This window comes from Cucumis melo, chromosome 6 (genome assembly GCF_025177605.1).
Source record: "Cucumis melo cultivar AY chromosome 6, USDA_Cmelo_AY_1.0, whole genome shotgun sequence".
Classification (NCBI taxonomy): domain Eukaryota; kingdom Viridiplantae; phylum Streptophyta; class Magnoliopsida; order Cucurbitales; family Cucurbitaceae; genus Cucumis; species Cucumis melo.
The window spans coordinates 3797774-3822226 of NC_066862.1; the positions used below are offsets into that span (position 1 = coordinate 3797774).

General features: G+C 30.7%; 3 protein-coding genes across 3 annotated transcripts; 2 read left to right on the top strand and 1 right to left on the bottom strand.

Moving 5' to 3' along the window:
* Positions 1-639: 639 nt before the first annotated feature.
* LOC103483658 (armadillo repeat-containing protein LFR) lies at positions 640-3322 on the bottom strand. The gene is made up of 8 exons (XM_008440376.3): positions 2969-3322; positions 2646-2815; positions 2374-2498; positions 2036-2286; positions 1809-1914; positions 1584-1722; positions 1368-1495; positions 640-1263 (listed from the first exon to the last, which is right to left on the bottom strand). Exons 1-8 carry the CDS (start codon positions 3165-3167, stop codon positions 1008-1010), a joined length of 1374 nt encoding a protein of 457 aa, XP_008438598.1. The 5' UTR covers positions 3168-3322; the 3' UTR covers positions 640-1007.
* A 12181-nt stretch (positions 3323-15503) lies between these two features.
* Positions 15504-17742, top strand: LOC103483661 (uncharacterized). Its single transcript, XM_008440378.3, has 3 exons — positions 15504-16622; positions 16736-16928; positions 17021-17742. The coding sequence occupies exons 1-3, from the start codon at positions 16182-16184 to the stop codon at positions 17605-17607; spliced, it is 1221 nt and encodes a 406-aa protein (XP_008438600.1). The 5' UTR covers positions 15504-16181; the 3' UTR covers positions 17608-17742.
* Positions 17743-22611: 4869 nt separating this feature from the next.
* LOC103483660 (uncharacterized) lies at positions 22612-24442 on the top strand. The gene is made up of 3 exons (XM_008440377.2): positions 22612-22781; positions 22995-23209; positions 23904-24442. Exons 2-3 carry the CDS (start codon positions 23018-23020, stop codon positions 24261-24263), a joined length of 552 nt encoding a protein of 183 aa, XP_008438599.1. The 5' UTR covers positions 22612-22781; positions 22995-23017; the 3' UTR covers positions 24264-24442.
* Positions 24443-24453: the final 11 nt, after the last annotated feature.

A 24453-nucleotide genomic window follows, 5' to 3' on the forward strand; every position in this document is an offset into this window, starting at 1 on the left:
ATGTCGGAGAAAATAAAAGTCTAGAAGACCAAAAGATCTATATATGTTCCATTTCATTGCATTCTCCAAGAGCATGGTACTCGATTTAGATGACTAAAATTCATGAACGTTTTAGAAATGTACCAAGCTTATTATGTTAACAGACATTTTCAAATTTCATAGTTTATTTAGAAGATATTACGGAGTTGGAACTACTAAATTTATAATTTAATTAAGATAGTGTTGATATTTATAAAAGATTATCAATTAAAGTATAAGCTAATGAAGTGTATAGGGTTGAATTGCAAATCTTAAGTCAATAATCACAAGTTACTAACCATTATCAATTGTCTGCCCCCAAAAAGGAAATGCACCAAACATTTACCAATATTCAACTGCTTGTTGGGATCTGCACCTTTTACTGAAGATTATATTTTTCATAGAATTTTTTGAATATATTTTTAAGTTTTCATTGGTTTAAAATCTAAAATATTACAACTTCAGGTTATAATTCGCACTTGGATTAATAATTCTTTCAAACAGTTTTTGTTGCTAGTTTGATGGTTTTTTTAGTGATAAAATAGTTCTTAATGTTCTAGCATCGTTTCTCATGTTATGCATATCTTCGACACCTCGTTAAAAAAGAAAACATCACGAAAATGACCGAACAAGTGAAATATATTACACAAAATTTATACTCCTAAAACCAATACTGAAGTTACAATTTCTACAAATACCATATGTTTCAGCTATAATCTAAGAATGGTACTCCAAACGTGACATATCTATAATGACATCAACCATACACATTGAGCTCTTTAGTAATAAAAATACAAGTGAGCAGAACCCACTGAGAAATACAGACTACAATGATCGACACCTTGAAAATTAGTAGACTTTCTTTTAATTGTGATAAACCCATAAGCTGATGTATTTACATGTCATTAACGATGACATTGTCGTGAGCCCTTCCCTTGAATCAGTAGCGAGTAATAAGTAATCTCGAGCTGACGAATAAGCCCTTCTGATCACATGCCCCATACACCTTGAGCAGCAGCAACTTTATTGTTTGGTCTGGATGTCAGTTCATATAAAATCCTAGCGAATGTGTCGGAATATCTTCCATCGGAGAAGAGTATTTCTGCAAATGCATTTTCGTATGCTAAGAGCAACCCCCTGTTCTGTGGCTCAGATACAAGACTCTCTAAAATCATTGCTGCTTTCCTACAAATTTCTGGAACTGGATGAGGCATCTTGATTACTTTAAGAAGACGATCTATTGCCCTTGTTAAATTTGCAGTACCCAGGAAAAAACAGAAAATTGTTTCAGTATCTAATACAGGTCATACGGTTTTAAAGACATTGAGGTCTAAAGTGAAATGAATTACCATCGTTCGCTTGCCAGCTTTATTCTGCAGTCCATGTTAACTTCAACGAGGTTATAGAGAGCACCAACAGCTGCTGCTTGCGCATCCAATGCTGGGATGCTCATTAGATCAACTAAGCGCTTGTGAATCTAATAATATTCAACAAAAGAAACCATATTATGGTCTACCATTTAATACAACAGAAGACGGAGCTACATGGATTTAAGAGAGACAAACCTGGGGCACAAAGGGGAGAAGGAAAGGCTCATTATCAGGATTTATTATCAATCGTCCAAGTAATTCTGCAGCAGCACAGTGCCAAACTTTGACAGCAGATCCCAGCATTCCCATGATAGCTTCGACTGCACGTTTTTCTCTGTCAAAAATTATAAAGTAAACCTATTAGCTTAATATCAACATTCAGGTGAGCCTAAAAGATCAGTAGTTCTTAAAAGTTCTCACGTTATTTTGATGTAGGATGGTTTTGATGAGCTAAAAATACGAAGATCAAGGAGCGGGGCTAAATTCACAATTGTCTCTAGTGCGTTTGTGACGAGTTCTTCATCCTCTGTCAATAACTAAAGCTTTCAGACAGTACTTAAACTTTAAACTTCAACCATTCTAATGATATGAAACGTCTACAAAGAAACACTTTAATCAGGCATTCTTTAGGGTCACAAACTTCTCACCTGTAACATGATCTTCTATACATTGAAACACTGTTTCCAGAGTATGTCGATGTAGAGCCATGATAGATTCATTCTCTGGCATGAAAGAAAAATTCCTGAGGATATTCGAAGCAGAAACAGCACACTGCTGTCTTTCTGCTCGTCCTTCATCGTCCAGATTGAATAGTCCATCTTCCTCAAGCCACCAATGTCGAGAAGATGGTTTAGAAGCATGACCAGTTGATTCTGAAGCTGAAGAACCAGGTCTCAGGCTGTCAGGCATAAGTTATGTTATAATTAACATTCAGTTAACCGGGCAACCATAAACAAACAAAGACGAATAATCATTTTATGCATACCCATCTGAACCCAGTGCCTCAAATTCATTCCCAAACCCTGTTACAGAAGAATTTGCACCTAATGTTCTAACTCTTTGCTTCTTTACAAGATCCCTTGGAAGTGCTATATCACGCCAATCATCTATCTGCATAATGAAACATAACATTATGAGCACAGTTCTAATCTTCTTCCAATTTCAAGTTTCTGTACATAGAAAGCCAGCTCGATATCATATTTATTCAGTACAAAAGAAAGTACGAGAAAATGACTGAGAGGTTTATGTAATACATACAACTTGAAGAAGAGCATCGAGCAAGCCAGGAATTTTAGCCAGAGGAGTAGAGTCTCTACGCATATCATCCTTCTCTTTGAAGGAGAGCAGAGTGAGAGTGTTAAGTGCCCACGTCAATTCACTCTTCAATCCACTCTGTAGAGCCAACACTATCCTTTTATTGTTTTGATCTGCTCGATTCGATTAATTTCAAGATAAAAAAATGGAACTTAATCAAAGAAATGCCTAAACTTAAAACCACAAATTTTGAAGACGGAATAAACTTTCGGCTGATTTTCCGCAAATTAAGAAAAAAAAATGAAATGGGGTTTCAATGAACTGACCCGCGAAGGAAGTATGAATATGAAGAGAAGGGCCAAGGAGTGTCGATGGAGCCAAGGTCTCGGTGCCTGCGGCCACTGCTGCTGCTACAGCGGCAGCATTGCTGTTTACGCTGCCGAATGGACGGCCACGCTTAGCCGGAGGCGCAGATGCGCCACCACTAACATTTCCGCCCAACTTGTTCTGGTCTCTCTTCTGCATGGCCTATCCCGTTCTCTCTGGACTTCGAGCGATGCAGCGACGACAAGGGCAATCCGATCCGATCCGATTCTGTGGCAACCGGGGAGCTGGAAATCGAATTAGGGCACGAAGATGGAGATTCAATTTGCCCACCAAGTCAAATGATATCCGCCAACGGCCCACGAATTTTACCCCAAAATTCTGAGCCCAATTCTCATCATTCTTTTGTAGTCAGGCCCAAAATTATCCTTACCGTTAATTTGATATTTACACTTCTAGTCTCTACTAATTTTTTTATATAAATATCAAATGCATATTCACATTACTTTCCTTCTTATATATATATATATATAGTTTAAATAAGGAAGAGAAGTTTTTTAAAAGATTTTTTATTTTTAAAAAATTACAATAATTAAAACTCGTAATATTTTTTCCTGATCATAATTAATTACCAAAATTACTAAGGTACGATATAATCTATCTTTCGCATTGCTTATTTAATGGAAAAAAAAATTATAGTAATCGATAAAATTACTAAAAATATTTACAAATATATAAAATTTTAAAATCTATTGATGTCTATCCCACGTCTATAATTGATGGATTTTGAAATTTTGATACAATTGGTAAATATTTGGTTCATTTTTCTAAATTTGAAAACACCCATTGTATGGAAGGATTATTTCAAGGCTACCAAATTTATACAAATTAGCCTCCATTCCATTTGTAAAGAAATTCCGATTTACATTTGTTGTACCAAAAGTATATATACATATATATATATATATCAAGAATTTTGAGTAAAAATGTGTCTTGTATAACAAAAGAACAGAGGAAAAAAATTGATTCCACACACTTCAAAAAGGAAATCATTCTTCAAATACTTCCATGGATTCTTTTTCTAAGGAAAAAGAAAAAAGGAAAAGTGAAAAGAAAGTGGATAAAAAAAGTAGAGGAAAAAAGTGAAATGTATTTTGGATTGTTGAAGAACAGAGGAAGCAAACTCTGCAAACTCCTTCACCTTATGCACAACACACCAACCTAATATGTCACTTTTCAAACTTTTTCCTTTTCCTTTTCAATTTTTGATTTATGAGATTCTTCATATCCATATCTCTCCTATTATCTCTATTTCTAATTTTCTATCTCTTTTTTTTTTCTTTATTCTTTTCGATCCTTGCACTCCAAGGAACTCGTAAGTCATAACCTTATTTTTCCTCTTCACAAGTTAGAATCAAAATAGCAAGAAAAGATGATACTAGAAGAATAACGCGAAATTCGATTTAACTTTCAAATCATGTCACTTCTTTCAAACCTGAACCGTTGGGTTAATGCGGGTGATATTTAGGTTGAAATAAATAATAAAGAGTGTGTTAAGAAGAAAAGAAATGTGATTGGTTGGATAAACATTGATAATGGTATAGATATTAAGATGGGTAATGTGAGGACAAAACAATCACATCATGTCATATGGAATGGACCCAAGTTTTTTGATGCTCAATTGCCAATGCAAGTTGTGGGATGTTGAGAAAGAAAAAAAAAAAAAAAAAAAAAAAAAAGCTGTTGGGGTGTGACATTGAAAGCCCACATTTCATCTCTTACACTTAGGAAGGCAAACTTCATGGTGTGTTCTTTGTATGGTAGCTTTGATGTCTACCTCTCTTTCTATTTTGTTGGGTTCAACAATTGTTGTAAGATGAAGAATTCAACCATATATTTTTTAGATGTTAATTTACCCTCTTTTATCTACAAATGTCTCTCTTAAATTATTTTTTCTATTTTCTTTTTTTTTTTGTTTTACTCAACTATTTTTGCATCACATATTTTAATTCAATAGACCAAATTGCTATTATTTTCATTTATATATAGTTTTCTACAAATGATGCTATTTGTATCTAAATCAAAATTGACCATTATTTTCTTTTAAAATCCCTTTGAAAAGTTGACTTTTTAAGAAAGGTACCGTATGAGAATTTTTGGTTGAATTATATACATTTTCATTTCCATAAATGGATACTACGTTATGAGGACTCGATCAAAAGATCTATCTAATTAATCTGTTTTGTTTCAAAACAATACATAACCAAAGTAATAAAATATGAATTGAAATTGAACAATAAACGATGGCTTGTATTTTTTTACAAAAAAATCAAAAATTCAAATCTCTACCTTACATATACCGTTGAACTAAAAGAAAAGACATGAAGTTGAATGATTGTAACGTTTCTATCGAAAATAAGAGAAAAAAAATCATCTTCAATCGTAAAATTTGAGCCATATAAATTATGGGACCCCTTTTGAACGTAAAGGAGGTTGAGTTTGATTTTGAACAACCCATTTTCAACGTAGTATACATTTGGACCCCTCTGAATAGAAATGAATAAGGAAGAATTGAGGTCACACATAGATAAAATGATGATAAAAACAGAAGAAATGGACAATGGTAACACTGTGGATTGTATTGGGATTGAGTGAAGGAGGAAGAATAAAGGGCAAAAAAACCCCCCAAGAAAACAGCCAAGAAGAAGAGTCCTTTTTATGAGAGATGTTATTTTGTCATTGTGAGGAAACAAAGCCAAACCCATCATTTCATTTCAATATTACACATTATTTCCCTCTTTTTATCATTGTTTATTTTCTTTTCTTTTTTCATATATACACACATTAAATAGATTTCCTCATCAAACAACTTTATGTCTTCATCATTCATCATCATCATCATCAACTCTCTCTCTCTCTTTTTCATTGGATGATGTAAGCTTTTTGTTTGCTGGGACACTAAGTTTGTTGCATTTGACATAACAATACTATCCTCACCCTTATTTTTTCACTATATATACCAAAATTAAAAGCTTTACAATCACTTAACCACTTAATCAAAACCTCCAACTTTAAATATGATTTATTTTCAACATATTCAAAACTTGTGTTATAAGATATGTTTGTAATTTTCTATATCAATATATTTTAATTCCGTATTTTTTTATGTTAATATCGAATAACGTTATTTCACTCCAATGTGTATAGATACTTAATTAATACATCGTTTTCGTTAATTTTATATCGATATCTTAATATAATTCATCTTATTCGAGAATAGTTCGATGATCGACAACAAAAGAATTGAAATTTATTTCTCCATTAACCTTTATATTTTATAACATTTGCCTCTGATCTGTCTCATGATTGGTGGAAACCAAATGTCAAAAAAAAAAAATGGAAAAAGAGAAAAGGTAAATGATGAGATGATTTGGTTGGAAACATTAGGAGCATAAATAATCCGAAATTAAATAAAAGTATAAAAGCATAGAAGTAATCAGAGAGCAACAAGAATCGAATATTTTAGGATATGATTAAAGAATGTTATCTTTTTTACAGAAATTTAAAAAAACCCATCATAGATTAAAGAATATGGCCATTTATCAATAATCTTCATTAAACCCTAAACCATATCTTCTAATATATATATAATTAATCCATTAAATCATTATCATTTTTAATCCTTTTGGTTATAGTGTGGGTCCATCACCCATGTGGGTTTGCCTCTTTTCTTTTTCTTTTTCTTTTTACAAAATTTTCCCCCTAATCCATTAGCCTTTATTGTTCTTTTCATTATTTCTTGGTGAGCCTTTTCTTTTTATAAGCACACAATATTTAAGATTTATTATAAATAAAACATCTTTGTTGGATAAGGCTTTAATAAATGTCTTTTTTTTCTCTATTACAAATATAACAATTAAAAATTTAAGAAAATTGGTTAAAAATAAAAATATTCGACAAAATATTTACACTCATTAAATCTTATCTTTCAGTGATTTTATTTCGTGATGGTAAATAATTAGAGTCTATAAATGATATCTCTCAATCGATAATAGTTCAGGTTTTGCAAATATAGCTTTATTATTGATAGACTTTCTTATATTTTTTTTAAAAATGATAATATTATCTCCATAATTATTGTTCTTATAGTTATATTTTTAATTAAATTTACCTCGATATTTTATTAAACTAAAAATAATGACAATATAACTTATATGTCTACCACTTTTTAAGAGTCAATAAAAAATAAATGATTTTAATCATTGAAATTTTAGTATTTTGTCCGTAAGAATAATTTAGTTAGTATTGTTATCAACTTTTTATTATTATTATGAAATTATTCTAACAAAATATAGCATACAAAGGTTTAGGTGAACACAAATTTGGTAATTCCAACTTATAAATATAAATATTTAATAACAATCTGGCCGTTGAACTCTAGTACTATATATTAATTGATTTATATAGTTTAATCTTAATGTTTACTATAGTGCAAATTAGTGTTACTTTTTACTATACCATATGATTTAAACCCCACATTGTAGAAACCAATTAACGAACGTGTATATATTCATTGAAATTAACAAATGAAAATAACTTAATTTTCAAAACCTAAAAACCAAAGACCAAATGCTTACCAAACAAATGTTAAATTATTTGATATAGACATTGAGAGCTAAAGGCTTCAAGTTAATAGAAATGTCGTCTCATACTTATATGTCCATTAATTTTTCCGTTCTCATTGATGTGAAACTTTAATTGTACTTTCGACCATATATTTCACTAAAAAAGTAACGGTATACTAAGCCTCATCGAATGTCTACATAGTTTGATTTGAAAATTTTTTCTATAGCTAATTGCTATGGGTATAAAGACAACCCTCCTTACATATGTCCACAATGAACAAGTATAACGTTTTACTATACTAATAGACATTTTCTCACTCACCATACCAATTGTTTTTTTTCTTTCCTAGTTGGTGACTAGTCTTGAAGCTTTTAGTTACACTACATTTAAGCTAAAATACTTCTTCTAAAAAATAATCAACTTGAACATAGTTCAACATATTTACATATGTCCATCAAAATATTAGAGATTTGAATACTCCGACCTCACACATGTTCACCCACACATGTAGAACAAACCGAAAATAAGAGCTAGATTTAATAATGAGAATATATATGTATATATATATATATATATATATATATATATATATATATATATTTAAAGAGATGAGGTAGGCCAACAGATAGAGAAAAAATAGAGGGCATTGACAAATACAAGTAAGATTAACCAATTGGCACTTTAATTTGGTTTTGGTGGTTGTAAGGAAAATGACTTTCTTTACTATATTTTATGGTAGCTTCCTTAGTGGCTAGTGGGATCGTCCGCAACGTCGACGTTTTGAACTTTAATGTCATTTTCAACTATAATATATAGTCTTATATTTTAACATTTCTGTCATATTCAATTTATTTCAACATTACAATTGGTGGATTGGGTTGGAATTTTTGGGTGCACTTTATTCATTCACCATTTTGTTTTATTTCAAATAATGTAATTTGTAATGTTAAAATCTTAGGTGAGATAAAAAGAAGAAGAGAAAAAATACAAATAAGGGCCTTGTGGTTGTGGTAAGGTATAGTTTTGTCTTTTATTGTATTCCTACTCTATATTTATATTTTTATAATATATAATTTGAAAAGTAGACAATTTTTTAATTAATTTGAATAATGCTTACTCTTCCTTACGACAAAATTAAAAATCTTTAACTTTACATTTTTCTATTTTTGTCAATTTAAAAATATCTTAGTAATCAAGGCGGTATCATTTTTTAACAATATGAATGATTAAAACTTCGATTACCCATTTGTCAATTGATTAAATGTTTTTCCAAGGCATTGTTTTAGATGTTACTCTCATATGGCTTAGTAAAATTCTTTTGTTTGTTTAAAATGAAAGAAAAGAAGAATTGTGACCATTTTATAGTATGTGATCGGAGAATACTAAGTAGGAATTTTGTTTTTTCTTTTAGTCATATATTATATTGCATTTTGTTAGGGCTTTAATTAATTAAGCAAGTAGTTACTGGTGAGACATGAGGTCTTTTAACCCCCCCCCCCCCCCCCCCCCCCACTTGATTTGTGTGGCTAGGTTTGACTATCTTCATGTATAGGTTTCAACATTTTCATGGCTTCATTGAATGTATTGTTTTAATTTGTCAGTTGCATTATATCTAACAAATATTTTGTTCTTTTTAAGTACAATAATTGAGTAAGAACATCAAACTACCAATCTTGAAAAATAGTACACCACGTTAAATTAGATTATCGCAAACTAATAAAAAAAAAAATTTGAATTTAAGAATAAAATTTAAATTTTAATCTAATTAAAATCTTGTTTTCAAGAGTCGACACATTAAAACTTCATTCTCACGTGTGATGGGTAAAAGTAGACCCACCATTGTTCGTTATTGTTGTATTAGACGAAATTATAGTTTAATTAACTTAAAATGTGATAAAAGGTCGAAAGAAATGAGAAGTTAATAACAATTTAATAATTAGAAATAGATATTGAAATAAACCTAATTATGCTGCTGAACCCAAGTAGATGATTAGCTAAGTAGAAAATAACCTAAATTCTTTGAATACATATAAGTATTATAATTATTGAAGGTTGTCTCCACAAGGATTTGACCTCTCATCTGCCATGAAATTTAGACATTTGGTAGGCCCATTGGGCCCAGTACTCAATTCACAATAATAATAATAATAATAATAATAATAATAATAATAATAATAATAATAATAATAATAATAATAAATTTTTTTTGAAAGACTAATAATAAAAAATGATAATAAATAAAGAAATAAATAATATCCTCCAACTGTGATGAGTTTGATGGAAAATGACACTCATCTACTTTAATCTTATTCCCTCACTCTTAATTTTTCTTTCCATTTGGGAAATTTTCGCTCACATGGTTACAAACCTATTTCTCTATCACATGACTTTTTTTCTTTCCACTTTCTTGCAATTGACCTATTATCCTTTCCATTTCATTAATTCCTACATTTTTTTTTCTCATACTAAGTGAAAGATCGAAGATCAATTCGTATAAATATCTACAGTTATTTGGACTACTTTTTTTTTTTTTTGTTTATAGTAACAAAAATACATTAAATGAAAAATTATGTTTCCTTCATTATGTAGTTGTCTAATGAAAGTAATCGTCAAATCAATTTTAATTTTATCGTTTAAACTAAAAGTATGAATAATTCAATCATTTAAAAAAATATTTGAGTAGAGCATTATTTTAACAAATTTTTATAAAATAATGAAAATGAATCGTCACATAATGTGTTTAAATTGGTTAGTTAGCTAATTAATTAATTAACTAAATGCGTATTGACGTAATCTACGGAGATTTATATATATCGTGGGTAAGTTGGAACTACTCAAAAGATATAGGCCCTTGAAAGCAACATGAAGAAATGGTATGTGATATGCAAGAATTTTGAAATTGGACCAAATTGGAGTATTGAAAGAAAAAGGTAGGGTTTTTTTTTTTTTTTTTAATGTTATTTTTGATGTGGTCCTTATGTTGGGTTAATGTAGGGAATAAGGTTTAAAGTACAAGAGATTAGAAAAAAAAAATAAGGGGTATAATATCATGAAGGTAGGACCTTTAAAATCCTAAAATAATTCTAATTCTTACCCACTAAAGGAAAAGAGATGGAAGGAAATACCCAACTTTTCTTTGCTTTTTTTTTTTTTTTTTTGTTTATAGAAAAAATATAGAGTATTTTAAAATTAAGTTGTGTGATTTTGGCTTTTAAAAGTCATAAAAAAGTAAATAGATTGTGAAATTGAAGGCATCTCAAAGTGTCCAAAAGCTAATGACAAGCCCATGTTCCCAAAAGCTTTAAAAAGAGAGAATGATGAGATTCAGAAAAAGAGTGAGAAATCAATAATTTCATTAGACATCATCAAAAGAAGTTCACTAAAGTGGCATCAATGGCTTTGTCCCCATTTGAGCCACAATACACCAATTTGCAAAACAACTCAATATATATTCAACTTGATTTTTCATTTGCTTAATTAATCTCTCCTTTATTTTTCATTTCAATTCTTTTAGCTTTTTGAGAAAAAGAAAAGCAACGAAAGATAAAGAAGCAAGCAAGCAATATACTTTGAGGAAAAATAATACTACAAAACTTGGGATATGGTTTACTTGCAATAGAATGTAGGTATTTGTTCTAAAGATAATACTTAAAAAGAAACAACAAAATCTATTGCTTTCAAAAGTTGAACAAATACATGTATGTATATTTTAAGTAGGGTTAAATATGATAGATCGAAAAGTCGAGTTAATCGACCAAATCATAGTCGGTCGGTGTTGGTTTGTGAAAGAATTAAATCAACCCGACTAGCCGATCGATCAATTTTTCTTCATTGACGATTGATGTCGATTTAATTTTTTACTCCAACCATATACATCAATTACGAGATCATTTTTCTTTCTATGTTTGTACCTCACCTTCCATATACATGCAAGATAATCATTTATTCTTTGTCGTATTAACTTTTATATGAGTATTAACAAAAAGATTTATTCTAAAAGTACTTCATATCGTAATTTTTTATAACAATGTATGTCTTCTTTACAAAAGTAAGAGAATTTTTGAAAGCCAGAAAACTTAACATCTCGATATATATAAAAATTATGCATTAAAATTGAAATCGAGCAATGGGTATATGTTTGGTTTTAAATGGAAAATATGTGAAAAATAATTGTAGAAATAGAAGAAAATTGGTTTTTTTTTTTTTTTTTTTTTTGCCTATTTGAACATGTTGTTCTTAGTAAAATTGAGAGCATAGTAAAAGTGAATATTATCTTATATCAGTTGAAGTATGTTTATATAAATTTGTCTTTTCCACACTTCTAAACCTTTGTCCAATACTACTAAATGGTTATGTTTCACTTTAATAACAATATTTCATTTTAATTCTTTTATTCTCCACTTATTTTCTTTCAATATTCCTTTGTAAACTATAGCTTTTAATGCATATATATTTAGTATATGATGTGAAATTTGTTTTATGCTTTTAGATTCATATATTTACTTTTTAAAATTATTTTTTATATGTAAAAAAATATTGAAAAAAAATATTATAGTACCAATATTGTTGAACTTTTAAATATAGGAGAACGAAATACCCTAAGAAATACTCGTATATATTCATCTTCTGTGAATTTAAGATGTTTTAAATTTTAAAATCTAATAAACGTCATATTTTTCAACTTAAAAATAATTGTCATCAGTCACAGTGAGCATAGTTTAACGAATTTTTTTAATAATCATCGAATCTGATGCATTGAGATTATTTAGGTTCTTATTCATGATTATGTAGATTTTTCTTAAATAATATTTTCTATAATTTTTTTTTGCGTTATTTCATTTTTTTAACTAATTAAAACACTTTGAATTCTTGCACAAATTTTTAAAAACTATTTATTAAAATTTTCAAAACTTAGCTTAGTAAATCAAACAAATTATAATCAACCTAGGAAAACTTAATTTTTAAAACTAAAAACAGAAAGTAGAATTGCTAGTTTGATAAGTAAATCATCCTTAAGTTGTTTTTTTTTAAAAAAAAAAATTATGCTTGTTTTTTTCTTAAATTTTATATTATTGTGGATTTTACAATATTAAATTATAAAAAAAAATTGAAAATAATTTCTTGATCTTCAAAGAGTTAAATTTTTAATATATAAACTGAGAGTTTCAAGACAAAACAAAAAAATTAAAGAGAGATATAGTATTTATAAACTCAATTTTTTTTATAAAAGATCGTATACAACTTATAAATTAAAAGAAATTATTGAACAAAGATTTTATATTTAAATTTGGCGAACAAAATTTTATAAAATAGGATGAAAAAAATTATAAATAAAAGAGCGATTTAAATAACAAAGAGAGTGGAGAGAAGAGAACCATGTACGGACCCATGCGTTAGCGGTCTGGGGAAGTTTGGTCCGTAGTCACAAGGAATGTTGACTATCTATGTGCACTGATCGCGACTCGGCCCTATGTCCTATGTCCATTGTCCACCTTTCATTATAACCTAACCTTCTCCATATCTTTAAATAATTCAATCACATAACCCATACCAAAAACCATAGTCTTTGATATTTTATTTTAACCATTATTCAATTTCATTATTTCCCCCACATATCAATTCCACCCCCAACAAATTACCCAATAATTCTTTTCCAAGACTTTAAGGGTGTATGAAACTTTTGTCACACTACTCTACAACAGATTTCTTATTTAGTTCGCTAGGAGACATTTGGTAATTTTCATTATCTCAAGAGTAAGCAAAATGCTGTTTCTCATGTACGAAATCTAATGAAACCTATTTTCCAAAGCAAGTTGAAGTTCACGATTTTTTAAATGGGAGAAATGTTTTATGAGAGAATGACGTTGATAAAAAACTAAAATTCTAATTAGATAAAAGACATGTTTATATATTAATCCATGGTCTCGTTCAATTTGTCGTGTATGTTCATCAAGTTAGTTAAAAAATAAAAAGATACATTCATTTATGAAAAAACATAATTCATGAAAAACCACAATTAACTTATCTTTAGCTTGTTGAAAGATGTTCTATTTGACTTCGCTCAATCGTTTCAAACAACGATTAATTTTTTATTTTACACGAGGTACTATACATTCAAAATATTTAGTGTTTAATTATTCTTTCAATTTTATTAGTTGAGTTCGACTATTTGGAGGTGGTTAAACTATTGAATGACTTTAATTTGTTCAAAGTTTCTTTCTTTGTTTATGAATCTTTGATTAGAGGCAACGAAATGTGAATTGTCTCATTCTCTCGGGTTGGATACAACCAAAATGTAGTGATACACTTGATTCATTTACAAATAGTTTTGGAGAATTTCGAGTCTTCAATTTTTAAATTCCTTATCCTCTATGGCTCATTCTACGAGTATAATAACTTATTCTATTTAGGTTGTGGTATGGTTCGTGGGTCTCTGCTTAAAAAAACTTATCTCCATATTATTAATATATATAACTTTTGCACTTTGCTCCCTGATGCCATACATCGTATCCTTTTAATTGTTTTGGTTAACCCCTATAATTGTATTTAATATTTGTTGTCAACTTTTTTCTTATTAAATTAAGGGAAAATTGACATGTCATCACCACCTGCGTTATGTACTTTATTAAGTTTCTAATATGAATATTTAGTTATCTAAAGTTTCCATTTAATTCAATGCAAATATTTAAAAACAAACAAAGTTTTCTGATCAACATAACTATTATCTTAAAATTAATGATTTATCACCAATCCCTTGGTTCCATAATGATTTAAAACCTTTCTAAATCTCATTTTAATAAAAGAATAGGTTTTTAGTCAATTTAAATTAAATCTCACTTAATTATTTTTTTTAGTTCAACAAAACCTTAGATAAAAAATTCAAAGTCTGACCTTCTGGTCCCTCTCCTATTGTTATTATTAATATAATGAGAAAACAAATTAAATATTGATTTAGAAGGTTGATGTGGTAGACCAACCGAAAAATTTTCCTCCAGTATCAGACTTTAAAAATATTCAAATTCATGTACTTATCATATGATGATGAAAATGACTTTTCAACTGATTATTAAGAAAAACTTTATATATGGTAAAACAAAACCACTGCATTTTAAGTAAAAAATTACAACATGTACGACTCCAAAGCCCTTTTATTTTATGGAAGCTATCATAATTCCTTCGGTATTCAACTATAATTTAAAATAACTAAATCTAAAATATAAAAATAAAAAAGGAAAAAAGAAATGTAATTTTCTTATTGAAAAATCTGTGAAAGGTCTGAAGCTTCAAACTATATATGTGTACTTTTTTTTTTTGTTTTGTTACGAAACACGAGACTGTACCCACAATTCATTTTCTTACAAAAGAAAATATTATACCACAAACGAGTATCTCTATAAAAAATCGGTTTCTCAACGTCTTCCTAAGAGAAAATATTTAATATCAATATTATTTTCGATAGAGTAAATTTTTTTTGCTAACACCGTAAAGTTTGCCCCCACTTCTTCATCTATAAGAAATAATAATTTGAAAAAGAAAAAAAAAAGAAAAATTGCGCATTTGCCACGATCCCCTCTTCGATGATTTTCGATATCCACGGAAAACGAGGGGCATCTACCCGATATTCCATACTAGTGGAGGGGTGTTTTTGGATTTTCACTTTCTTTTTTTAATTTTTTTTTTTTACATCTACTAAATTAATGTAAAAATGTTAAAACTACCCACCACTTCACTCACGCGACACGTATCGCTGTCTGGCCCATCTCCATGGACCCAAACTGCGTGTAATAATTGTCACGCGAGCAAACTGCCAATTTCAGGATAATTACTGCCATGTAGGACTCCACGTGGCATATAATGTCCACTCAGCAACCCATCTTCTTCTTTTTCCTTATAAATTCCCCCGGCCCGGTTTTCTCCCTCCCCCCACTCCCATTACTCTCTCTCACTCGCTCCTTTCTTCTTCAGGACCACCACCACTCTCATCTTCCCCGGCTACCTTCTTGTCGGAAGATGAATTTTCCGATCAATTTTCCTTTCAGATCTGGACTTGCTGTTTCCTTCTCCGATCATCGTCGTCATGTTTTTCACGAAAAATCTCTGAGATAAACCCCCCCCCCCTTTCCCCTTATTTTGTACTGCTTCTTGCTCCAGCATTTTTCCGGAGGTATTTTCTCTTTCGGTCTTTGTATATACATTTTTGCGGTGCTTTTTTCGCTTTCGATCGCTGCACGGATATTCTTGAGTTTGGAGTAGCTGACCGGTGAGCGTGTGGAAGGATTAGTGGAAGAGTGACATTGATTCCAGAGCTGTTTGGTTCTTCGTTTTTGACTGGGAGATTTTGGTTCCACATGCAACTATCTGAAGTTCATTTCTCTTTGATTTCGTTTTTACCAGTCCGTGAATTTCAATGCCAGACCGTGTTTGTCATTAGTATCTGAAAATCGAGCTGCACAGAGGAGAGTTTCAGGAGGCGTAGTTAGGAAGTTTCACCGGAGAAAATCTGTACTGTTTTTTTTTTTCTTTGCCCTTTTTTATTTTTCGGAAATTTCTCGAGGGAGAAGAGATTTTTCTGTTCATTTCTTCTGGGTCATGCCTTTTCCGATGAAGATCCAACCGATTGATATCGATGTTCAAACGGCCAGAGAACAGGTTCGTACAGAGTCGGCCAAGCCTGTGTTCAAATCACGACTGAGGCGACTTTTCGATCGGCCGTTTCCGAGCGTTCTGAGAATTTCTGCAGTTGAGAAGCCGATTACTGTCGGAGAATCAGCTCAGTTTAGCAGCAAAGATGGAGGAGGAGGAGGGACCGACTTGGAGCCAAGTTCAGTTTGCTTGGATAAGATGGTGCAAAATTTCATCGAGGAGAACAACGAAAAGCAACCGGCAACCGTGAAGTATGGCCGTAATCGCTGCAATTGCTTCAACGGCAATAGCAATGACAGCTCCGACGATGAATTCGATGTATTTGGGGGTTTTGGTGAATCGATCACCTCCGGATCATCCGGTGGGGATGCATGTGATATTCTGAAGGTAATTCCTTCACATTTCGTCATCTTCCTCATCTTCCTCTAACCGAAAACACCGAATTTTGGGATTTGAGCTTTTTTTCATAGTTTATTTGACTAACGACATTTTTGTTACAGGGTTTAATTCCTTGCACGAGCGTTACGGAGAGAAATCTTTTGGCGGACGCTTCGAAAATTGTCGAAAAGCATAACAAAATTCACAAACGGAAAGACGATCTCCGCAAAATCGTAACCGATGCTCTCTCGTCTCTCGGTTACAATTCTTCCATCTGCAAATCAAAATGGGAGAAATCCCCTTCTTTCCCAGCTGGTATACACACAATTCTCCTCCTTTAAAAACCCTAATTTCTTCCACTAATTCTTAAATTTCAATTCCTAAATTCATTTTCAATTCTGTTTTAGGTGAATACGAATATGTGGATGTGATTCTGGACGGAGATCGATTACTCATTGACATCGATTTTAGGTCTGAATTCGAAATTGCTCGTTCAACAGGAACATATAAGACCATTCTTCAGACGCTACCGTACATCTTCGTCGGAAAATCCGATCGTCTCGGACAAATTGTATCCATCGTATCGGAAGCCGCAAGACAAAGCTTGAAGAAGAAAGGAATGCACTTTCCGCCATGGAGGAAAGCAGAGTACATGCTTGCTAAATGGCTCTCTACTCCGACCAGAACCGCCGATTCTCTCTCTAACGCCTCTCCAAAGACCGAACCCGATGAAACCAAATCTCCAATTACCCCGAGCGACCCGCTGGTAACCTACACCGATTGCGGTGAATTCGAGTTGATCTTCGGCGAGGAATCGACTCCCAAGAGTCCCAACTTGTCCACCTCCGGCGATTCAGAATCGCCGCCCAGTGAAAATAAACTGCTGGCGGCGTCTGCTCCTGCATGGCAACCTCCTGCGATCAAGCCAAAGAGCATAGATAAAGGAGCTAAGATAGTTACCGGATTAGCTTCCCTTCTCAAAGAGAAATCTTGAGAGGAAAAAAAAAGTTTTGGATTTTTCCTTTTTCTTTTTCCCCTTTTGATTAAAAAATATATATGAACATAAAAAAAAAAATTATATATATATATATAATATATATATATAAAATACGTTCATAATATTTGGATACTTCTCTTATTATTTCGTGAATGCTCATTTGTATTTAAAATATAATATAATATAAGGAAATATAGTGATATAGGTTGGTTTCCTGGGAAGGAAACAAAACAATATCCATAAATGGCGAAGGGAACTTTCTTTGTTTTTGCTATGTAGAATAGAAATTTCACTAACTTGTAAGGACCATTATGAAATTGCAAATAAGAGAGTTTGAAGGGGTGGGTGAAAATGTGAAATAGATGACGGCAGTCAGGTAATACGTGGAGTCTCGAAGGGCGTGACGGTAAATGAAGTCATTAGAACGGCGTGATATTCTCTTCCCTCTATCCTCGTGTTTAAATTTTCTGGCCTGTTTTGACCGTTTCACCCTTTTCCCCCCATTTATTTATTTTTATTCGAATCAAATTTGTTTATTTTGATTTTAAAAATTCAAAATAAAATAAAATAAAGGAAGGGTAATAATGTCATATAATTGTATGTTATACTTTTGAGGGGAGTGGGTAGGGTCGGTTACTAAAGGGGCTGAGAAGACAATAACTATTTAAAGAAGGTGTGGGTTCTTTTTCTTCTTCTTCCCTTTTTTTTTTCCCCCCCTTTTTCTTTAGTAAATTTCTTTTTCTTCTTTAATAATAATAGTAATAATAATTATAATGATTATTATTATTGTACGCTGTTGAAAGCAACCTTTCACCTACTTCTTTTATATATATTATTCTTTTTTGATAAAAAATTGGAGGTTGCTTTGGTAAGGTGTAAACTTGATTTTCATCTATTATTCTCAGCCACACGATATCAAGGGGAAATTTTTAAATTAAAAAAAATTAAAATAGAGGGAAGGATAAGGTGCAGGAATCCGTATAGTAATTGCCCTGGACTATTGCCTTTTTTTTTTTTTCTCTCTCTTTTGTTTTGTGGATTATATATTCCTTGGAATATGCTTTGGTGGGTTTTGCTTTTATTTTTGTTTTGGTATATGTAATTTTCTAATTTTGATGTGGGCATACTTATATTATACTATACTATGCAACTCCCAATATTTTACTGACAAGAGTAGACAAAAATATATTCGAAATTTTGATGATCCCCAAAATTCACTAATCCAACAAATTTGTATTTGTTTTAGGACAACTTGAGGATTTTTTTCTTTTGAGTAGACAACTTGGGTTGCTCATGCTAAACGTTGATTATATAATAATACTAATTATAATATATATTATTTGGGTTTAATTAATTTAAAAATAAAACAATCCACTTTTGAAGTTTCAAAATAAGTTATTCAAGATTTACGTCTTAATTTTTAGTTTTTTCTCTTTGGTAAAATATTTACTTTTTTGTCAAATTTAATGGTCAAACGAAAGGATGTCTATTTTTTGAAAAAAAAAAAAAGTTCTTTGTTTAAATATTTTGTTTATACGGTTCCATTTGATATGGTATATTGTTTTTTCAATGATAACGATAGATATTCACAAGTTTTTTTGATGTTTCAAACTTGTAAACATGTGTATGTTATAGTCAATTCAATACTAAGTTATACCTTCTAGTAACATTCAACATGGCAAAACCAAGCTTTTCTATTGAAAATAAAAGTATAATTTTTTTTAGACGTACTTAATTGAAATTTGAAGATTAAAAACTATTTTGTACATTTCTGAAAAATACCATGTGACTAACATTCAAAACATAGAGGTTGAATTTATTGACATTTTATTTTTCATAGAATCTACAACGAGCTTATCCAATTTGAAAAGGGAAGAGTAGAGAAATATTAATCATATTTTTCATAGAGTCAAATATAGGAAGGTACACTACCAACTCCACTCTAACATTGATATCATCCCCTATTTTTATTGTCGATGTATTAGTGTTCTACCCTACACATAAAGGTAAAATTGGTAATAACATTTTATTTAGCATCTACTCAAAGTTTGTCCTTTGTTTTGTCCATTGAAGCAAATATATCATTCTTATACCATGTTTAATTGTATTGATATTATGTGACCAACAATTATTGAAAAAAGAAAAAAAGAAAAAGAAAGACGTTGGTGATGGATAGAAATAATAATAATAATAATAATAATAATAATAATAGAGATGGGCTCCTCAGATTCTCGGCCTTATCCGTTGATGATTGGACCTGTCGGCCCAAGCAAAGTCTTTACTTTCCACTTCACTTTCGTCGCATGTGGTCCCCTCCATACATTTTTTTAATTTTAATTTTAATTTTTTTTGAATAATATAGTTTTACATTTTATTTTCTACAAACTTAATTTTCTCAATTTTACCCTTATCAGTTATCATCACATACGCATACAAAGAACCCGCAAACGTAGTTTTACATTTGTTTTGGTATACATATTTTTCTCTTCCTCCTCCGATTTCTTTTTTATCATTTTCCTTCGATTCATTTCATCGTCTTTATTCTTTTCTCTATTTTGTTTTTTCTGCAATTTATTTTCGTTATCTTTCTTATATTTCAATTTTTTATTTATTCTATTCTCCTTATTTTCCTCTTATTTTTTTCAATTTCTCTCCGTCGTCTTTCTTCCTTTTCTCTTTCTTTATGTTGTTTACTTTGGTTAACGAAATTTAAACGACCTTGTATAAAAAATTTAAAAAAAAAATCATAATCAAATGTAAACGATCTAAAAAAGTAAAGGATCATATACCAAAAAAATTAAAAAAATCGTTACCAAACTTTGAAAAAAATCATTTAGATTTGGAAATGATCAAATTGATGGTGTAAGTAATTTAAACGTAACTAAATTAAGCTATCGTGTTACAAAATTAAATGATTGAATTATAAAGATAAATTGTAATCATATTTAAACAATCATGTACCAAACAATAACGAAATCTAAACGATGACAAATATATTAGGCGTGCATTGTTGACGGAGTGGTTAACAATACAATTTTTGTATTTTACATGATGGGCCTCTAGGCTTTTTCGGTTTTTGAATTTGTTGTATAGATTGTAAATATTGTGCATTTTTTTATATTTTTGAAAAGACTCTCTATTTTATGTGATTTGTTCTCTAGAATTTAAATAGTTGTCAATTTTTATATTTTTGAAAAAACTACTTACTTCAATTTATTAATCTTTTTACTGCTTATTTATTAAAAAAGAAAAATGAAACAAAATTTTGAAAGCTAAAAGTAAATGTTCTATTTAGTAACAATTTTAGTTGTATATGCATGCAAAAAAAAAAAAGCAAAATAGTTATCAAACACATTTGCTTTTTAAAAGCTAAAAATAAAAAACCAAGAATAGACCATCAATGAGTTACCAAATGGACCTTAAATTAGATTGAGAAACTAATAAATGAATATGTGGTAATAGTGATTATAAGGTTACTGTTTTTTTAAAATAAAATAATAATAATAATAATAATAATAAATATCAGCTGCTTATTAGACTAGGACAGAGTTTTAAAAATACAGAATTTAACTTAGAAATCAAACATGTACTTGGGAAAGATGAAAGCATATAATGATAAATATTTTAAACACCAAGAGTACACAATATTAAAAGAGTTAAATTAACCATTATCAAATGGTGTCATTGTAAGACACAAATGGTTAGTTGGTATAGGACACTATTATTTGGTTTGAAAATTTTGATGATTTAATTGGTTAAATTACACTAGACAGAGATGGCTCTTAATTGTTTCACATTTGTTATTCTTTAGGTGATACAAATATTTAAATAATATTAACTCAAATAGGCTGCCAATATATGGTATCTTTTAATGCTCAAAATTATGAAAAATATGTTTTTTTTTTTTAAAAAAAAAAAATATTTCAATTGAGTATTTAAAGATTTACCTGCTACCCTTGAAAGGTCTAATTTTCAAGGACAATTGGAATCCCAACTTACTCTTGGTTTCGACCATATTAAAGTATAATATAAAAAAGTCACATGTTTATTTATTTATTTATTTTATTATTATTATTTCTTTCTAAGCAAAAAAGATATGCTAAAGTTAATCTCTTTGATTAATAAGAAGCAAGAAAAAAAAAATATTTAAGTCTTTAATTCTAAAATGTTACTTTTTTATCGTTAAAGTTTTGAGTTTGATTTCAATTTAGTTTATAAATTTCAAAATACTATAATATCAATAAAATTTGAATTTTGTTTCGATTTCATAGATTTACAATTTTACCTTTATTTTTTGTAGGTTAATGTCTATTAATTAATTAATTAATTTATCTGTATATATTATTATTATTATTATTATTATTATTATTATTATTATTTTGACAATAAATTCTACATATAGCTCCACAGCTAAGGTCAAAATTAAGGAGCCGGGCTCTGTTTTGTTGAGCTGGGCTTCGGCCATATCTAGGTCCAATATGTAAGATTGGATCTAACAGCCCAACCACATGAAGCCCAAAAGAAAAGAAAAACTAAATTTATCAAATTAAGTATTGAGAAATTTATTTTTCAAGTGGCAATTGGTTGTTGTTTTGTTAACACTTCACAGTTAAATATAAAATGAGAAGAACTTAATATCCTAATTATTTAATTAGTCTATATCCGAATGTGATTATTAATTTATTGTTAAAGAAAATTAAACTATGATTAAGAGTTTGAAAAATACTTATTTAACGATGTAAAACGTTACATAAATTTAAAGAAAAGGATAGTTTATGTGGGAAGAAAGTAAAACATAAAATATCGTAAGGTGGTGTATTGTTAGGCCTAATATTGTTAGGTGTGATTATTATTTATTAGTGCGAGCATAAATGGTTTAGCAATAAACTAATATAGTGGATTGGGTTTAATATGACCCCACAAAAGAATGCACACGTCATCTGCCACGTTGGATCAAAAAATCCTTGCTGTCCACCACCTTCCCCGAAGTTCCTTTAACTCGGCGAAGTAATATTATCAATTCATCTCTCCCCAAATTTTATTATTCTTTCTCAAGCTAACGAAATTTCATCTCTGAATCGCGGTTAGGGTTTTCTCTTCTCCATCGCTTCTTCTGTAAACCTCTTCCACCTTCCACTTCCTTATCGGATTCCCCGCATCGATTAATTCAGGTACGCGAACTTTCTTTTCAATTTCAACCCTTTTTTTGTTATCTGAAGCAATTCCGATCTGGATCTGCAATTTATCATTCCTCCGATTCAATTAAGTAGCTAGATTTCAATTCTATGCGATTATTCTTATGTTTCTTCATCGAATTCTGTGTATTGAACTTTTACGTTGCTGTTAATGAGGGATTTATGCATTTTCACTGTTTTGATGTTCAGGCGATTTACTGGTGTCTGATACGATGGGGGCCTTCATATCGAGATTCTGGTTCATGTTATTTCCGGCTAAAGAATACAAGATCGTGGTTGTTGGGTTGGATAATGCTGGAAAGACGACTACTCTTTACAAATTGCACTTGGGTGAGGTTGTTACTACCCATCCAACTGTGGGAAGCAATGTTGAAGAACTTGTGTACAAGAACATTCGATTTGAGGTGCAGTCAATCTATCAATTTACTTTGCCTTCTTAGTACTCTTTTTTTTTTTTCTCTTTTTACGTGTGCTCTTTGTTTGATGTTTTATTATATTCCATCCATTGGGGATTCTTAGAGTGATGGCTTGTTTGGTTATGCACTGTGATCCTTGAATGCTACAGCCTATCGGTATTTAGTTGTCACTTGAAACCGTGAGTCTCTGGGATTTGGTTGATGCAAAAAATTAACCTAGAAAAGAAATTCTGGTGCAAGATATAGCAATTTGTGTGTCATCTGTAAATCTTGATACCTTGCGTGAGAAGTCCAAAACTAGTTCATGAATAAAGAAACGTACTTATTCCCCTTTTTTCTTTCCGAAGGCTAGTCTTGTGAACAACCTGGCCGAAATATGAGATTTATTCTGGCTTTTTGTGAGACATTTCATAAGAGCATTTAACTGGAAACTTCGCCGAAATCCCACTCAATTTGCAGCCTTTCAGAAGGAACATAGTTGATCGATTTGGTTGGTGATTTGCGTGTGATTTCCTCAGATACTGGGTTGGCTTATTTGCCAAACAGGGGAAAAATAGAAACCAGAGCAATTGTTGGAAGCTTCGGACAAACCCTGTCTTTCCTCATTTTGAAAAGTGAAACTAAACTCTTCAATTTTCCCTCAGCTAAAAACTTGTTTTCTTTTGGCTATGTGTTTCTCTAGGTATGGGATCTTGGTGGGCAAGAGAGGCTTAGAACATCATGGGCAACGTATTACCGTGGAACTCATGCAGTGATTGCAGTTATAGACAGTACAGATAGAGCAAGAATCACCATCATGAAAGACGAGCTCTTCAGATTACTCGGTCACGAAGATCTTCAGCAAGCTGTGGTGCTGGTTTTTGCAAACAAACAGGATCTTAAGGATGCCATGACTCCCGTTGAAATCACCGATGCTCTTTCACTCCACAGCATCAAGAATCACGACTGGCATATCCAAGCTTGCTCTGCCCTCACCGGGGACGGTCTATACGATGGTCTCGGATGGATTGCACAGCAAGTAACCGGTAAAGCACCTAGTTGATAAAGAACTCACTGCTTGTGAGATTCATTCTTACTTGTAATCTTGTTGTTAAACTCCTCACCTTTACACAAGTCTGAGAGCAGTTTGCATCTCCTGTTTAATTCCATTTTGATTTCAGAGTTGTATTAAATATTTTTTTAAAAAAGATGGAGCAATATCAAAAGAATTGGGTTGAAGGATGAGCTGTTTC

What these genes read in the sequence shown, in the direction of transcription:
- LOC103483661 (XM_008440378.3), top strand. Translation starts at nt 16,182, where the DNA reads ATGCCTTTTCCGATGAAGATCCAACCGATTGATATCGATGTTCAAACG. An exon ending in ATGCATGTGATATTCTGAAG is followed by an intron (nt 16,623 to 16,735) that starts GTAATTCCTTCA and finishes TTTTTGTTACAG; the next exon opens with GGTTTAATTCCTTGCACGAG. An exon ending in ATCCCCTTCTTTCCCAGCTG is followed by an intron (nt 16,929 to 17,020) that starts GTATACACACAA and finishes ATTCTGTTTTAG; the next exon opens with GTGAATACGAATATGTGGAT.
- LOC103483660 (XM_008440377.2), top strand. Translation starts at nt 23,018, where the DNA reads ATGGGGGCCTTCATATCGAGATTCTGGTTCATGTTATTTCCGGCTAAA. An exon ending in ACAAGAACATTCGATTTGAG is followed by an intron (nt 23,210 to 23,903) that starts GTGCAGTCAATC and finishes GTGTTTCTCTAG; the next exon opens with GTATGGGATCTTGGTGGGCA.
- LOC103483658 (XM_008440376.3), bottom strand. Translation starts at nt 3,167, where the DNA reads ATGCAGAAGAGAGACCAGAACAAGTTGGGCGGAAATGTTAGTGGTGGC. An exon ending in TATTCATACTTCCTTCGCGG is followed by an intron (nt 2,816 to 2,968) that starts GTCAGTTCATTG and finishes CGAATCGAGCAG; the next exon opens with ATCAAAACAATAAAAGGATA. An exon ending in GAGGCACTGGGTTCAGATGG is followed by an intron (nt 2,287 to 2,373) that starts GTATGCATAAAA and finishes TATGCCTGACAG; the next exon opens with CCTGAGACCTGGTTCTTCAG.